The 14,541-nt window shown below is 39.3% G+C and overlaps 1 protein-coding gene across 1 annotated transcript in view; it reads left to right on the top strand.

The window, feature by feature from the left end:
- SLC2A12 (solute carrier family 2 member 12) overlaps nucleotides 1-11,051 on the top strand; it is a 28,627-nt gene extending 17,576 nt beyond the window's left edge. Inside the window, exons 3-5 of the mRNA XM_042446881.1 lie at nucleotides 5,085-5,207; nucleotides 6,832-6,964; nucleotides 9,443-11,051. Of these exons, the coding sequence (XP_042302815.1) occupies nucleotides 5,085-5,207; nucleotides 6,832-6,964; nucleotides 9,443-9,548 (362 nt within the window). The 3' untranslated portion in view covers nucleotides 9,549-11,051. The remainder of the gene's footprint in view (nucleotides 1-5,084; nucleotides 5,208-6,831; nucleotides 6,965-9,442) is intronic.
- Nucleotides 11,052-14,541: the final 3,490 nt, after the last annotated feature.

Consider the following 14,541-nt stretch of genomic DNA (forward strand, 5'->3'; position numbering starts at 1 on the left):
TGGCCCTGGCACTGTATCTAGATGATGCAATACCAAAAGGGCATCAAAAAGCCATGTTGCCATTTTTGGGTTCTTTTTGCACCAAGTTGGGGGCATGGCATGCAGTTGCCATGCCCCTAACCAATGTTTCTAGGGGCAGCATACAGCCACCCCTTACAGTCTGTCTGTACAGCCCCAGAGTCTACTGCAAGTGCGGGGCAAGTAAAGCTCACAGGCTGTATGAGGACCCTAAAGCTGTTTTGTGTTCCCTAGAGCCCTCAGCACACTATGTTCTGAAGAACATTCCCCCTATAACCCTAGTGACCCCCATGAGTCATGTGGCAATTTTACAATGTTTTGGGGGCTCCCTGGGTCATTTCAAGCTCAGGAGAGGCCTTTGTTGAACAAGAAGCTAAGGGGAGAGGAATGCCCCCAAATATGGTGAAATTCCATCTCATGTCACTTAGGCATTGAGGGCAGTTAAGGAGAGAGAAAAAAGATCAAAAAGTTTTTTGGGGTTTTTGGGGGGAGAGGGTTGTGAAGAGCAAGTTTCGAAGGTCCTGGGGACGGGAGGAGAATACAGACCAATAATCCCCAACAATTGCCTACTTCTGGTGTACAGATTAGGTTTAGTGAATTATACCCAGGATCTGTCTTTGAGGGGAATTAAACACTTCTGTTCATGGAACACACCTTTGCAGCATTTTCAGGGGCTCAAGCAGGTTGCCACAAAAGGAAGGGAAAGAAGGAAATCTGATTCTACCAATCCAGTTGTAAGAGTTTAAATCTGGGTCCAAACGATATAAATTGAACACACCTCTCTTCCCCATAACAGGAGAATGGCCAAGGAGTTCAAGAAGAATAACTGGAGGTGGGGGGATGTGCCACTTCTGTCCCACAGTATCTATGGCAGTTGCCTCACTCTGCCTAATGGTAGGGCCAGCCCTGTCCATTGGGGTGAGTTGTGAGAATTGCTCTGGACCTCTTTGGTGTTGGTTTAGTACCTCCATTGTAATTTCTAGTTACTAGCTGCACCTTTTGAGCTCCTTCTTTGCAGGGCAGTTTTCCACATTTTGATCCCATTCCTCAGTGATTAAGACTTAATCCATTGATTGATCTTTCCTTTGAAAATATGTTCCATAACTTTGCCACTTCCCGCCACCCCTCCGTTCTTTAAGACATTCTGCCCTCATTACTTAGGGGATAATCTCCTTCCTTATCATCCCTTAGCTGGTGCCACCTCTTAATACTTCATTTCCTTCAGAGGCTTTGATATTCCATGCCTCATTCTTTTCTAAACTGTAAATCTGTCTAATCTGTTTTTTCCCCACAGTTGTACCTTTGAAATCTCTGAAAAATAATTTCAAGTACTTTGAACTCTACATTTTAAAAACCTGCCCTAAACAGACTTTCTGCTCTATATTCTAGGCAGAGAGGAAAAATCAAGAAACAGTATAAATTCTTTTGTGCATTATGTATACGCTAGCTAGCAAGCTCTAAGGTTTTAAAAAACCTTAATGGATTCCTCAAGTATACATTCAGGAAATCATAACATATATTTCCCCCTTATCAACAAATATACCTAACTCAGGTAAGCTGATGAAGATTTTAGGTCAGATGGCTTTAGGATTGGTTCAGTGGCTGTTTGGAGGTAAACCTCCAAGGTCATAGAGGGGCACATGTTTTTATAGGCTTGCTTGGAATGTAGCTCAAAGGCACATAAGACAAAAGCCAGAAAGCTGCATGTAAGAGCTGGAACAGAGCTAGGTTTGTTCATCAGGCCAGAGATTATCAGTTACAGTATTATAGTGTTCTCTAATTGCCTTCCTAAAGAAAGTATTACGCTACATTCCATCCAAGCAGAGCCTTGACTCACAGTTGATCTGGCAAAGCAATAACATAGATATTATATAATCCAGGGCTAATTGCAAGACCTAAACTTGGCAATTACTGTCAGACACCGTCAGTCAAATATTGGAATGTTGTACACAAAGGGCAGTCAGTGGGCAGGTGTTAGTTTTATCTAATTCAGAAAAATAATGTGTTAGTTAATCAAAACGGAGAACTGTGCACTGTGCCAGCTGTAGAGGTTCAGGTTCTCTTGCGGAGCAGAAAGGTGGAGGACAGGAATTTTCAGCTGCAAGTGTTTATTATAGAAAGCTGGCATCTGCTTAGAGCTATTGCCCAAGCGGAAAGATCCCTTTGGGGTTGATGCTGCTTTTTGGCAGAAGGGGAAAAACACACACATTAGAACAATAGAAGGCACTGGTAAAGAAGAATCTCCCACAACTAGGGGTGAATCTGCCTTCCTGAAGCTGTAGTTTGTAATGCATCCTCTGTAAGAATCTGCAGTAGAAAAGTTTTCTTTACCAGGATTTCATTTATAGTTTTGTTTCTGCACTCTGACACAGCTTTCCCCAATCTACTGTCTTGCAAATGTTTAGCAATGTGGATCCTATTGTCTTTGATCATGGCTTTTAGTGGCCAGGACTGATGAGAATTATAGTCTGAAAGTGGAAGAGTGCCTTCATGGCACCATCTAATACAGTTTATTCAGGGGTAAATCCCATTATGGTAATTGAGCTTAATCCCAGGAAATTGACTGTGGCATTTCAGCCTAAATCACAAATGAAATTAGGCTACATGATAAATGACCAATTTTATGTACATTTCTAGTAAATGTAAAAGCAGTCACTGTAGACTCTTGGCTTTCCTTTTGTCAATTTTATGTATGCACTTCATTTGGTATTTAAGAACGAGAGTGAACCTGATCCACTGATTTTTGGCATCTGATGCAGCTCTACCAAATAGCATAGAGAGTTCCAGACACAATTCTAAGTGCTGGTTAGGAACTACAAAACCCTGCAAACCTTGGATCCAGACTGTCTTGAAGATTGCACTTCTCAAAAGTCCTCTGAGAGTAAGCAGAGGGCTTATTCATTTATTTAATCGATATTGCCTCCAAAGCCCACAAGGGCTCCCGAGGCAATGAGCGAATAAAAACCAATTAAAACAATACTGAAATAAAAAAATATTTTAAAGCACATTAAAATACTCTTTAAAAATTCCTAAATGCAATCTACAAACAATCCTAAAATCCTGTTTTGAAAAAGTTAAAACAGCAATTAAAAAAAAAATGAATGGCATGCAGAACAGCATTGTTTTGGCTGTCCAACAGAAGCTTAAAAGGGAAGCGGCCAACCTACCTTTCTTGGGTTGGAAGTTCCATAGTCAAGGTGCTGCTACAGAAAAAGTCTTATTATGTGTACTCACCTGCCTAATTTCATGAGGTGTTGGGACACACAATATGGCCTCTTCTGAAGATCTCATATTTCTGTGGCAGGCTCACATTGAGGAGGCAGTCTTACAGATATCCTGGCCTCAAGTTGCTTAGGGCTTTTTAGGTCAACACCAGCATTTTTTTTTAATATAGAAAAACTGCTTGCTTTGATAAATCTTGATTTAGCAAATAGGGAAAGAATTTAACATGGTTTTTGTGGGTTTTTCAGGCTATATGGCCATGTTCTAGAAAATTTTCTAGTTGTTGCCCAAAAAACCCACAAAAAATCATTGATGCCAGCCATGAACGCCTTTGACTTCAGATTTAACATGGATTTAAAAATTTCTTAATTATACATTGTGCGAAGGAGAGCCAAGAAGTTAACACTAACCTTTTCTTTTTTTATATACATAATGCTGTTTGCATTCAATTGAATAACAAAGGAAACGGTATGAACTATAGTCACTGAGGGAGAAGTAACTAAAGAAGACTATTTTGAAGTAAGCTCAGAAGCAAATTGAAAGCAAATTGTCAGATTTGAACTCTCTTCACTGAGGAGAAGAGAGGCTTCATGGACTAGCAGGCAGCTTAGATGAATGCTGCTTTTTCTGATTTAATGATGCTGGTTCTGCAAATTTTATGAGATTTAGAAAACCAAAAGTAGAGTGATAGTATAAACTTGATGGAAATTCACTTGAATAAGATCTTAGTGTTGATATGGCTTTTGTAGTAATAGACTCACTTACAATAATATCCAGGCTTCTGATACTGTAGTATGCACAATTTTCTGAAGTCTGGAAACAGGACATAGTTTGTAATATACTAAATGCTCCATTTATTGAAGATGCTCTTACAGCAGCCACAAGTGTTCATAAGAGAGTACAAGGGAGCTCGCCACCTCACTAAACCATAATTCCCAGATTTCTAGCTTTTATTCTGTTCAAAAAAGGAAACCCCTAGCCTTATATAAGGTAAGATATGAGGAAAAATGTGTAACCAGTGTTCTGCCCATTTGTACTGTAAGCAACTAGCCTGTTCCTGCAGGATTCCAGTGTTTTTTAGCCAATGATTTGTTATAGCAATGATCAACATGCCTTCCTTCTGGAGAAGGAACTTCCTAGTTTGTTTTAAAGGTCATTGTTTTGGTCTTCAAGTAGAAAGTGACTGCTGCCCGATTTTTTTTAAACAGAAATCAAAAAGTTCACTGTAGCTGGGACTGAGCAGTAATGTGTATATCTCCACTTTTTCAGATATTAGAGGTAAAAACAGAGGTTTCTCACTTAGGTCTTATTTAAAAACAATATCAACAACTAGATATTGTAAACAAAATAAAATAAAAGTCAAAACTACCCTGACAACTCAGGCAAATCTTTGTTGTAAATATAGTGCAAGAGACAGAGCGGTGGCAGAGGGATTAAAGGATATGCCAGCTCTGCAAAATAGCCCTTTGTTATTATTTTTTATCATTTGTTGTGGGGATTTATTGTGGTCTATAAAAACCCTGTAGGATAATCCAGTGTTTTATTCAGGACTAAAGCATATAGACATTTTGTTGGGAAGAGGAGGAGCTTTGGAACTGATAGTTATTAAGGGATAAAATACCATTCTTTAGGCACAAAATGTACAGTTACTATTCCACAACTAGTTCTGAAGATCTCACAGCTTCTGATGAGGCTGTCACTTTCAGCACCCTTGGTATAGTGGGCCAGTCAGCTTACTGTGGAGCATAAAGACATGAGTTCAATCTGGAAGTATGTGGACTAGATGACTGTTAATTAACACTGTTTAAAAAATAAACATTTTAATGTTTATGTTTAAATTTCAGTGTCCTGGCTGGTATTAAGTGAAATATTTCCTGGTGGGATCAGAGGAAGAGCAATGTCTCTAACCTCCAGCGTGAACTGGGGTGTTAACCTCCTAATCTCATCAACTTTCTTGACTATGACAGGTAAGCATATTAGGGTTGTGGGTGAGTATAACAGACCTTTTTGCTGGCGGCCTGTATTAAACTAAAAAGGAAGAAATAAAACCAGCTGCTGGCAGCGTCTGAATAGAATTTCAAGAATCTGGGAAGGGTTCAGCATATTGGGTCCCAGTAGATTCATAGCTTATATATCACTCTTGTGTTATTTTTAGCATTCTTGGAATCACTCAGAATGAAAACTATAACAGAGAAACCTACTTCAGTCTAGGGTGATTCCTCACTAACTCTTCCTGCCCCAGATAACCATTACATTAGCAAGATGCTTTCAGGTGGAGAAGAGTCTGCATACATTAAATGGGATCAGTCCTGGCACTGGCCGTTTGTATTTCTTGGAATCCTAGAACCTACAGGACAATGGTGGCTGGTGGTGTTCAGGTCAATGGGATGGTGAACTCACCCAGAGGTTTAGTCCAGACTTTAAAGGAGCCATCCAGGTTGCTGAACCCAATCTCCCACATAGGTCCAGCATTTTAAATAGTTGTTCTAAAGTTCAATTGAGAACCCAGAAAAGATTTGCCGCCCCTGTGATGTGGGAACCATCAGGTACCACTGCAACAAAAATGTGCTCCCTGCATCTTAAAAAATGTGTTTGGTGTGCTTGTGTGTGTGTGTGTGGGGGGGTGACTTTCCATTTAGGAATAGGGTACCCCAGGCCCCTTTGAGAGCTGATAAACCTGGCAACTGTCTTCCCCTGACAAACAGACAAGATAACTTGGAGCCAAATCAAACAAGCCTTTTCAAGTAATCTTTCAAGCTAGCCTCTTCAGAGACTTCAAGTGATATTTTAGCATGACTGCTACAGGCCCATAATGTTCACCTAATAAACCTGAGACTTTGCTTGGTAAGTTTTTGTTAAATTTGCATCATAAACTATATAAATGATTTTTTGTTGTTGTTGTTGTTGTTCAGACATTACATGCCATAGCATAGCCACTAAAATGTGAAACAGCTTACAGAAAGAGGCACCTTTCAAACTTCTGCTGTCTGGAAGTTTTTAAATTATTATTTTTAAATCATCCCCCATGCCAGTGCTACTAAAAATTTCTAACTAGAAAGGAATTGAGGAGGGGATTTGAGCATATGTAAAAAGGCTTTGTCAGAGGTTTTGTTAACTGGAGATGTGTTGGTAACTATCTTCCTTCAGTGCACCATTTCCTACAATACATTCCCATTGGATTTTTGTAGGTTTTTTGGGCTATGACGCCATGTTCTCGAAGAGTTTATTCCTGACATTTTGCAAGCAGTTGTGGCTGACATCTTCAGTGAAAGCCTTCAACTTCACATTCCCATAAGTGTTTGTCACTAAAAGCTGTACAGCAGACATCCTAATGGGAAGAAAATGTGATGTGTGGAAGAATGGAAACTTTTAAAATTATGTATGTGTCTGCTTATGTGCATGCACGTGAATACACTGGCTTTAGGAGCGAAACTTGTGGAACATATCGATTATTTTCTTGATTATCTATGTCTTTATTCATTTTAATAAACTATTAAAATTGTGGCAATTGTGTATTGTGTATCTCAGATTTCTGGCATGAGAGCAACAATGATCAACTACCTGACACTGACAGTTTTTTTTATTTCATAGATTTAATTGGATTACCATGGATGTATTTCATTTATGCACTAATGAGCCTAGCATCGTTGGCTTTTGTCATCATCTTTATACCTGAGACAAAAGGATGCTCCTTAGAGCAGATATCTCTTAAACTGGCAAAACAGTAAGCATTAAATGCAATCCTACAAAGTTATGCTATTAACACAGTATTAGTATATCACTGTAGGCATGGCGTTATTCAGATATGGTAAACTTGCATGGTATAGGCTCCTGTTGTGATTTGAGATTATAGGTTAAAGATTGGTTTGGATGTTTTCTCAGGTAAATTGTTAAAATTATTCCTTTAAACAGGAAAATTGTGCCATCTTGTGGTAACTAACATTTTTGCAGTATGGGAAAAGAATGAAGAACTGACACAGTTTCCGGCCGTTTTATATTCTTCCTGGTTTCAAAGCCATAAGAGTATCTGTGACAGGTCCCCTCACTGGGCTGGCACTTCAGTTCCAAATCCTTGGGCTCCTGTCACTCACCTTGCCCCCCTCAAGATCCCTCCATAAATCAGGTACCTGGGCTTCAATGTGATCCCTATATAGACCAGAGGACATGTTGTACAGTTGCTTCACTGTGGTTGCCCAGACTCTCTATCAAAACTTAATAAGAACAGTTGTTAAAAAGAACAAATGAGTAGAAGTTGATTAATACACAATTAGATCATACATTAAAGCCTAGATTATTAATCATTCTCAGCTCCCCAAACTGATTCAGTTCTTCTCCCTAACTGACCATCATATCTCTTTCAGCTTTTCTCTATTTCCCCACAATCTTTCCCCTGTCTTTCTGCAATCCTTTCCTTACTTTATAGTCCATCATCTTTCATTTATGTGCCATCTATCAGAGAAACCCTCATTTTTGTATCCTTTCTCTCTCTTTGCATTCCCTGAGCTACTATTGACTGGCACCCACTAGGCTTGCCCAGCTCCCCCCTTCACAGCTCCATTGCTAAAACAAATGATGAAGCAGGACCTCTTCCATTGTGGCCTCATTATTATAAATTCTCTTCCAGAAAGGGGCCCCTATTCCATGAGCTTTAAGCCAAAGATATTGTTTAAAACAGAATCTTGAAAATGTTTACAAAATAATGGCATTGTTGTAACAGCAATGTACTGTATTTACTTTGGTAGATGCAGAGAAGTTCTAATGATTGTTTGGTCTTACTGGTTACTTTACTTTTTATACAAAGGTAGGATAATAAACTTTTGACAACTGTTAAGCCCTAACCTCAAATGGGTTGAAGAGCAGAACACTGAGCAACAGTTTGTATGGTACAACACATATACAACTGCTTTTGCCAAAAGTGTACTTGACTGTATGTTCTGTTGCTAATTCCTACAGATTCATATATTCATACAGCTAAGCAGATGTAACCCAATATTAGTCTTCTGGCAGCTTAAGACCTTACCTTCAAAAAATAGGTATGCCTGCCCATCACATGGTGAGGGTTTTCTGCAGAAATGAGTTTATCACACGGGAGGAATTTCTCTTAATTTCAAATGAAAAGAAAGTGGGGCCAGGATGCATTCACGTGAATTCGCTAGTTCAGCGAATATACATGAATTCAAATTGCGTTCAAACTGACTTCTCATTGCCCCAAAACAGCTTGACATTGCCTGAAATTGCATGTGGTAGTCTATCACGCAATAACATTAAACCCCATGATTGCGTTCAGATTGCCATTGGATTATACTTCCATTTTCCCTTGCCTGATAAACTCCAGGATAAAAGGAATCTGAATTCCACAAAAATACAAAGTTTAAATCACACAAACTGGTGTCATGTTTCCAGTTATGTGAGTCTGTCCATTACATTTTGCTTAGTTTATTTCACTTCCACATATGAAAATGTTGCTTTCCAAATCTTTTGTTAAAAGCTCAGATTTTGGTTTTTGCTCAGTAAAGCATACTATGGAGCATAAGTGAACCTTCTTTGTGCCTTTAATATATTGTAAAATAATTGTTCATAATCACACTGGTGGCCCAGTCATATTTGACAAGTGTAGAATTCATTTATGCTAAATTCCATTCAGTTTGGAGGATCTTTGGAGGATCCTGGGAAAGTCATGGGTGATGCCTGTCACTGTGCATCTAGCTACACAAAAATAGGCAGATGCTGTTTTTCCACTCCCTCCACTATCTGTCAGCCAGGAAATGACCATGGAATGGGGTGGAGGAGGGAGTAGCAAAGAAAAAGTGGGGATTTGGGAGGGAGATTTTGGTTGTTGCTCAGTTGTGTAATTTATACTTATATCTTTGTTACTCCATAAGGGGATTCCTTCCACTACCTAAAGAGACAGAAATGCAAATCATTTTTTCAATAAATGTGGTGATTTCCCCCCCCCCCCCCACACATATATTATGATTCTGCCACTTGTATTGGTTTTAATTGTTATGTAATTTAAAATTCTATATTGTTTAATTGTCTTTTAGGGGGGATATTTTGTATATATGGATGTATTTTAACTCTTGTAAGCCGCTTTGATTGTTTTTAACAAAAAGCAGGATATAGATAAAAGTTTTATTATTTTTTATTATTTTAATAATAATAATAATAATAATAATAATCAGAAATATTCTGAATTTTCCAGAAATCACAGAAAGAATAATCTTTGCTGGATGGATCGACGGCAGGATCAGCTGATAGAATCAACAATAGAACTGCCCAACAAAGAAATCCATGAACAATTCTACTAGAGTGGTGGTGAATGCAAACAAAGCTAGACGACCTGGGTTTTGTTTTTTGGTTTTTTTTTTGAGGATATGATGACAGAACACTGAGAATTGTTGCCACTGCACTCATATACATACTCATAATTAGCTTTCTTGCATTTTGTAGAGGCCCCTTTGGTCAGTGGACACTATACAGGAAAGAAATGTTTTTGCACATTTTAAGCACAGACCTCTGAAAGATCCCCTCCTTACTAGGAAACTGATAGTAAAAATCTTAGAAATGGTATAAGACATTCAGTAACAGAAATCTGGGTGAACAAATATTTTAGATATTTAAAATATAAGGAACTGAGTTGGTATTGGGGTGACTAATCTGTTCATCACCGTGTGTCCAACTCTGTACAAGCAATTCTTTTCTGCACTTGTCTGCCAAACCCTTTAAACCAAAAACAGTGAGGATCCCTGTATGTGCAAGACCTCATACTTGCACAACACATGCTCCATATTTTAGCTCCATGAACTGGGGAAACTTCTTGCATTATTTTTTTAGAGTAGGTGACCAAAGTGGCAGGATCTGAGAATAAAATAGTGTGGCTCAGTTTGGAACTTGTGCTAAGTGAGGAGGCATCATGTGACTAACTCCAAGGCCTTTCTTGCTGTCCCCTAGATGAGAAAAAGAAACTGGGTAGAAGACAAAAAGCGATTCTTCCCCCTGTGGTCTTTAAACAATTGCAGCCCTTTCCTTTTTAAAAAAATCCCCAAACCTCAGAAAACCCACTGTTAAAACTTAGGTTCTGTTAACCTCCAGTCATTTCTGAGTAAGATTAAAAAGAAACTTTTTGCACACTAATCCCCAATGAGGTCTGTGGGAGGTCCTGCGGTGTCAAATTGGTCCCCAAACCATCCAGTTACACACTCCAGGCTAAACCATGGTTTTGTGGTACTTGAACAGGTCCCCTTAAACACTTCCCTCTCATTCCTGTGTGCAACTGTGATAAGACTGGAAACAGCAGTTTTCACAGTGAAATGAAGGATTGTTTCAATCTAATGTGTGGTTTATTCAAGCAAGCCAAAATCTGAAACCAAGTTGGATTATTGATTGTTTCAATAAACCACAGTTGAAGCCCAGATGAAAGCTCCTCCTCATGGGCAAGCTGCAGCAGAAGAGAGAAGAGTACTCCGAGACCCATCAACATGGATTTCTGTAGTACTGAGCTTTATTTAGTATTACGTCCAAAATAAATCTCTCTCTATTATGCCTTTAAAGACCATGCAGATGTCCTGTTTTATCAGTGCTCTGCCAAAGGGCTACAGCTTCTTTAGCAGGTGTGAAGAAAAAATGTATGTTTTATGGCATATTATATAGGCATAAAAGAAAAAATGTTTGTAATCAGTACTCTTTATTTCAGTCAGTCAGATGGAATCCTTAAGCTGTCTCTATTATTTTTTCTGGAGCTTATCCCATTCACAAATAAGCTGGCATACCTCTTCCAGCCTGAATTCAGGAACCGAGATGCCCCTGGATGCTACCACACCTAAATCGCCACCTATCTAGCCAGGATGCCACCGCCCGGATACATCCTAGGTCGTAGCCTCACTCAGCCGGCCAATTTTTGAAGTCAGAAGCTCCCTGACTTTAAAAAAGTACTGGCTGAATAAGGCTTTGACACAAGATGCATCTGGGTGGTGACATCCCAGCTAGATAGGCTGTGATTTAGGTATGATAGCATCCAGGGGCATCCCAGATCGTGAATTCAAGGTGGAAGAGGTAAGATGGCTTAATTGTTAATGAGATAAGCTCCTCTATTTGCTCCTTAAGAAACAAAACCTATCAGTACAGCAGCCCCCAAGTGACTGAGCTTCATCCATCTGGGATAATAAGCAACAAGAAAAGGCAATGAATACTGGAAAACATTCAAGTTTAGTAGGTATACATTATGGAGCAATAAGATGGAATGCAGGAGGTAGTCCTCAGTCCAATCTTACTCCTCACTGTGTATGGTCCCCATGCTTTCAATTTGCTAGTTCATGTAAATGACAGTAATACTATAAACTTAATTTGATTCTACAGTATTGATGTCTGCCAGAACCCTGAAATAGGTTTCTTTGGAAGGAAAATAAAGTATGATAAATCTAGTTGCCAAAAAATATCTCTTCTCCTGTTGCTCCTTCCATGTTTGGAGCTGGACAGGGTGGTAGGAGATTGTGTATTTGGCCCAGAGCTTGTTTTCTGAGAGATTATGGATGTTGTAGTTCCCAAAACTTGTTCTTCCAAGCTCTAGTGTTACCTGGGATGCCATGGTAGTCCAGGTGCCTTGTCAACACAGTGGCTAAACAGCCCCAGCTTCTTTCTGAACTAGGAAGAGGGTGGGGATCACCCCATAACAGCAGGAACAATTTCTGCCCCATTTTGTAGCTCTTGGGATTCAGATCCCCCAACTGCCTAGTGACCAGCTGATATATCCTATACAGGTTGACATTTTCCTTAATGCCAGTAAACTTCATGAGTACTTTTCTGAAAGTGTGCTTGAGAAAATACATGGACCAGCTATGATGATAGAGCACATTTCAGTTTCCCTGTTCAGAAAAGTAAATATATTTCCCCTTATTTGATTTTTTCAGCTATTCATCACTACCTTTCATCTTTGATCACATACAGTATTTTTAAAGGAAAAATACTTAAGTGATCCCAACTCAGGTAGACTCTTCTGAAGAGTAATATTCAGAAGACTGGGAGTATACGCAGCCTATGAATATAGTGGCAGTTTTCCCAGCTGCTATCATTGCAGGTTTTGCTAGGTACATCCATGACCACCTGATTGACCTGTGCCCTTCCATGTTAGTATGTCCCACTCAGCTGGTGAAACTGCTTCTTTGGTGAAAACCTGGGTGGTGAACCTACCTCCAACAACCCCATCCCCCTTTGGAGCTTTTCTTTGTTTGAGTTGGCATGGTCTCCCTCTGTTTTTATCTTCTATGTATCCCCAACAAGTTGATTGTTTCATTGCCTTTCTTCCATCTTCCCTCCAAGATTCTCTAGTGATAATTACCCAATGAAAATAAAATTTCAATTTCAATATATCATGCCTTTAGCAGGATTTTATTTGCAAAACTATAAGCTCAGTGTGTATTGTCCACTTTCTGTTCATCTCAAGAGACTTATATATGGAACAGTTTAGTTGTGTTTTTACATATTAATTGTAACTGGGAAGAGTAACTTTTGTAATTTCATTCACACTTTACCACTCATCTGTTCCATACACAGATTGCTGACAAACTGTATGGAAAACAATCGTGGCAATGGACACGGGCCATCTTATGAAACTGCTCCAACTTGTCTATATTCTTCTTAAAATGAGGTGCCCAGATGGGGCCTAACCAGTGCAGAATATAATAAGACTATTACTTCCCTCAACTTGGAAAGTGTCCTACAATTAATGTAGGCTAAAATAGCATTCACCTTCTTTATTGCAGCATTGTATTTCTGCATCATGTTCAATTTATGATCAACAATATTCCCAAGGTCCTTTTTCCATGTAGTACTGGTGAGCCATGTACCCCACATCCAATACCTGTGTATTTGGTTTTTATAGCCTAAATGTAGAATTTTGCAATAGTCTCTATGGAATTTCATTTTATTAACCCCCCCAATTTTTTACTATATTATTATTATTGTTGTTGTTGTTGTTGTTGTTGTTGTTGTTAATATTATTTAGTGTTTTTGTATTGCACCCCAGCCCACAAGGGCTTCCAAGGCAATGAACAAATAAACACCAAATAAAACAATATCAAGATACAACATTTTAAAAACACATTAAAGTATTCTTTAAAAACTCCCAAAAGCAGTCTAAAAATAATCCTAGGATCCAGTTTTAAACAGTCATAACAGCAATTTCAAACACTAAATACTGTACAGAACAGCACTGTTTTGACTGCTTGAGAGAACGTTAAAAGAGATGGAGCCAGCCAGTGGGATCACTGTGGTGTGTGTTGATGTGGGCTGCACCGGGAGACACTCAGTTGAGTCCTCCCCCCCACATTCCCCCCTCCCTGTGCCATCTCCCATGCTCTGTGCCTTCCCTGTGCTCCCCCTGCATCCCCCTATCCTTTTCTTCAGCAGGAAAAGGATGGGTTGGCATGAGGGAGGGCACACACACTGCCCCAGAAACTCTGTCCCTCAGAAGGCCCCCCCACACACACACACAAACTGGGTAACACCCAGTGCAAGGACGTCACTGGGAACAGCCTAACTTCCATAGTTGAGCCACTGCTGCAGAGAAAGCTCTGTTATGTGAATAAAAGTTAATAATTAATAATAATAATAATAATACCCACAAAATTACAGTAACTACTTTATCTAGGTCTTTTGCATTCTGTTCCTGCCTTCCAATGTGTTAGCCATTGTTCTCAGTTTTGTATAATTTGTAAATTTGATAAGGATCCCCTGCAGCTCTTCATGTAAGTCATTGACAAAAATATTGAAAAGTAATAGCCTTAGGACATCCTTTTAGTTTGAAATGCAGTCATTGTGCAGTCCAATTTGAAGTGTACTCTTTGAGTGTGAATTTTAGGCCAATTATGGATTCATATGATAGTGTTCCCCTCTACTCCACATTTCATCAGTTTGCTACTCAAAAAATGTTATGGGACTTTATCAGATGCTTTGCTGAAATCCAGTTATATAACATCCACACCAACCATTTCCCAAAGTTTAAAAAAATGAATTTTGCAAAACCTCACATCTAAAGACATGTGGGCTGGTAGTTGTTCTGGGGATGTTGTTGTTGTATGCCTTCAAGTTATTTCTGACTTACAAAGATCCTAAGGCAAACCTATCATGGGATTTTCTGAATCTGAGAGTATGTGACTTGTCTTTTGTGACCCAGTTGGTTTCCATGGCTGGGCAGGGATTCAGACCCTGGTCTCCAGAGTTGCAGTCCAACACACAAAGCACCATACCATACCAGCTCTTCTGGGGACATTATTGCTGTTTCTGTAGTTGTTGGGTGCCTTCAAG

This window comes from Sceloporus undulatus, chromosome 1, assembly GCF_019175285.1.
Source record: "Sceloporus undulatus isolate JIND9_A2432 ecotype Alabama chromosome 1, SceUnd_v1.1, whole genome shotgun sequence".
In the NCBI taxonomy this organism is placed as follows: Eukaryota; Metazoa; Chordata; class Lepidosauria; order Squamata; family Phrynosomatidae; genus Sceloporus; species Sceloporus undulatus.